The sequence below is a fragment of the Vigna unguiculata genome, chromosome 4 (genome assembly GCF_037176805.1).
Source record: "Vigna unguiculata cultivar grain cowpea cultivar isolate G323 ecotype 2 chromosome 4, ASM3717680v1, whole genome shotgun sequence".
Lineage (NCBI taxonomy): Eukaryota > Viridiplantae > Streptophyta > Magnoliopsida > Fabales > Fabaceae > Vigna > Vigna unguiculata.
Genome location: NC_140795.1, coordinates 11,579,864 through 11,582,361, shown reverse-complemented (window position 1 = coordinate 11,582,361; position 2,498 = coordinate 11,579,864). Strand labels below are relative to the sequence as shown.

General features: G+C 35.4%; 1 protein-coding gene across 1 annotated transcript; it reads left to right on the top strand.

The window, feature by feature from the left end:
- Window positions 1-419: 419 nt before the first annotated feature.
- On the top strand, window positions 420-1,939 carry LOC114181600 (uncharacterized). The gene has a single exon (XM_028068100.2). The coding sequence runs from the start codon at window positions 558-560 to the stop codon at window positions 1,734-1,736; it is 1,179 nt and encodes a 392-aa protein (XP_027923901.2). The 5' UTR covers window positions 420-557; the 3' UTR covers window positions 1,737-1,939.
- Window positions 1,940-2,498: the final 559 nt, after the last annotated feature.

Below are 2,498 nucleotides of genomic sequence, written 5' to 3'. Positions count from 1 at the left end.
GTGCCTTAGTTTCCTTTCTAAGTTTTTCTTTTTTATAACTGGAAAGAGTGATATTTCCACTCCATGACAATGCTTTTTATATTATTCTGTGTAATATTTCATTTAATTATATTTATTTATTAAATAAAACGTTACACTGATACTTATTAACTTTTACATCAACTATCTTAAAAAGTATTTGTAAAATAATTTTTAACTGGTACATAGTTACATATATGCTAAGATTGTGAGTTGTAAATACATATTTTCTAAAATTATACTTAAAATGGTTCTAACCTGACATGGAAATGAAATTCTAAAATGGAAATGAAATTCTAAAACTAACAATAAAATGAACAATGACTCTACAAATTCCAACCATTACTTTTTAAAGTACTAAAAATTTTCTCACATCCGTTCACACTTAGGTTCCTGTTCAGCCTATCTATGACTACCTAGTCTCAGAACACCTCACACAATCACATAAATATATACGAGGACAAGGAATTTCAGAGTCTGTACTTCCGATGTTTGGTTTCATCTTCATCTTTTCCATTCCCACATTCAACTAAAGAAAAATGGAAAGAGCAATTCATACCAACCTGAATCCAAAGTCACCAACCTCCAAACCCAGAAATAATGAATCTTTTCCCTCTCTTCATCATCTCTCATCTCATAAACCAAACAAATCTGAACCACACCATAATGAAGTTGCAACCCTTCACCATGATCCCACCTCAGAGCTCAGAACTTTTGGTGCACACAAGTACTTCAACCATGACAACTTCCAAAAAGTAACCATCAACAGCAACAGTAGAGTCTCTCCCCTGCTCAACATCGACACAGAACACAAACACAATCTTCCACAACAAACCTCATTCTCTGATTCTGCTTCATCATCAGTTCTTGCTGGTCATGGTAACTGCAACAACAACAACAACATCATCAACAACAACATTAACAACTACAAAGCTCATTCATTCCATGTTGCAACTCCAACAACTCCATCACCTTCCTCATCCAAACCCACCCTAAACAACAAAGCTGGTTTGCTATTCCACCACCCTCAGAAAAACCCAATCTCAGTTCTAAACCCTCCTCAAACCTCCTCCAATCTCACACACAAACTCAGAACTTCTCTGTCAAAACCCATTTGGCTTTTCAGAAGAAAATGCCCCTGCAATGATAAAAAGTCAGTGCAAGTCAAAGCAAACACAAAGAAAAACGCTGCAAAACCCAAAACCTCACCCCCACAACCTCAAACAACCCTCTCACCCAACCAAATCCACAAAGGTTCCTTCAATCACAAAGCATCACCTCCAACATCATCGTCCAACAAGGACTTGAAATCTCAAAGGCTGTTCCAACTCCAACCTGCCATGATCCAATCCAAAAGCCCATCAAAGGAAAGCTTCGCTTTCCGTTCGGCCATGGCAACAATCTCCACAAAACCTCTCAACGTTGTTCATGAAGAAGAGGACACAGCACCACGAGAGTCCCTGCATGTGTTCCAACCTCCGAGCCCCTCCAAATCACATGCCATGGTGGATGATGATGCGGCCAGTGATGCAAGTTCTGATCTTTTTGAGATTGAGAGCTTCTACCCTCAACCCACTGCAACACTTCCATGTCCCATTGTTACACCCTCTGTTGCACAGTGCCATGAAACCACCGACCACGAGTTCTTCTTCGCGGTTGACGCCGGCAGCAGTTTGTGGCGGCGGCTTAGGGATACGGAGGTGTTGCCACCGCTTTAAGATCAAACCATGAAGTCAACCAATAAAGAACTTACTTGGCTGAAGAGTCAAATGCATACTTTTTTTTTTTTTTATGTCGCAATTCAGTAAGTGTGAATGTTAATTAATCTCTTCTTTTTGGTGCTTGTAAAAGTAAATTCTTTTTAATGTGTTTGAGGAAAATGTCCAGTCAAATTTGTGAATAAATTGAAAGCTTGTTACTACTGTGTTTGATGAAGTACTTTATCTGAATGAGCCAAGTTAATTAGTCAGAATTAGGATGTTCATAAGCCAATAATTCCAACAAAAAAAACCATGCGGAAAATTGAAAACTAAATCCTAAATTAAACGGGTTGGAAAAAATAAAACGTCTTTTTCTTTTTTTTTCATGAATTTTCTTCCGCACAATTTGAATAATCTTATCTAGAGTTTTTTTTTTTTTTCCGGTTTTGGAATACAAACAAGAATGTGAAAAAGAAAACAATCTTGAGATTTAGAGGGGATGAGAGACAAACATAGGAAAGAAGAGAGACGGGAGTTTTTCTTTTTTTTTCTTAAAAATGTTGAATAGTAAATTATTATTATTATTGGTAACAATACTATCTATATTTTTATACTATTTATACAATTATACAAAAAGAAATTGTTTTTAGTGACACATTTGTTTTCTATTTTTATCTTTTAAATAATTATATTTTTAAATTAAAATAATTACTTTGTCAATTTTATCCATTGTTTTTTAAAATTGATATTTTGTATTTTCAAATTTTAACCATTTTTTCA

What these genes read in the sequence shown, in the direction of transcription:
- LOC114181600 (XM_028068100.2), top strand. Translation starts at nt 558, where the DNA reads ATGGAAAGAGCAATTCATACCAACCTGAATCCAAAGTCACCAACCTCC.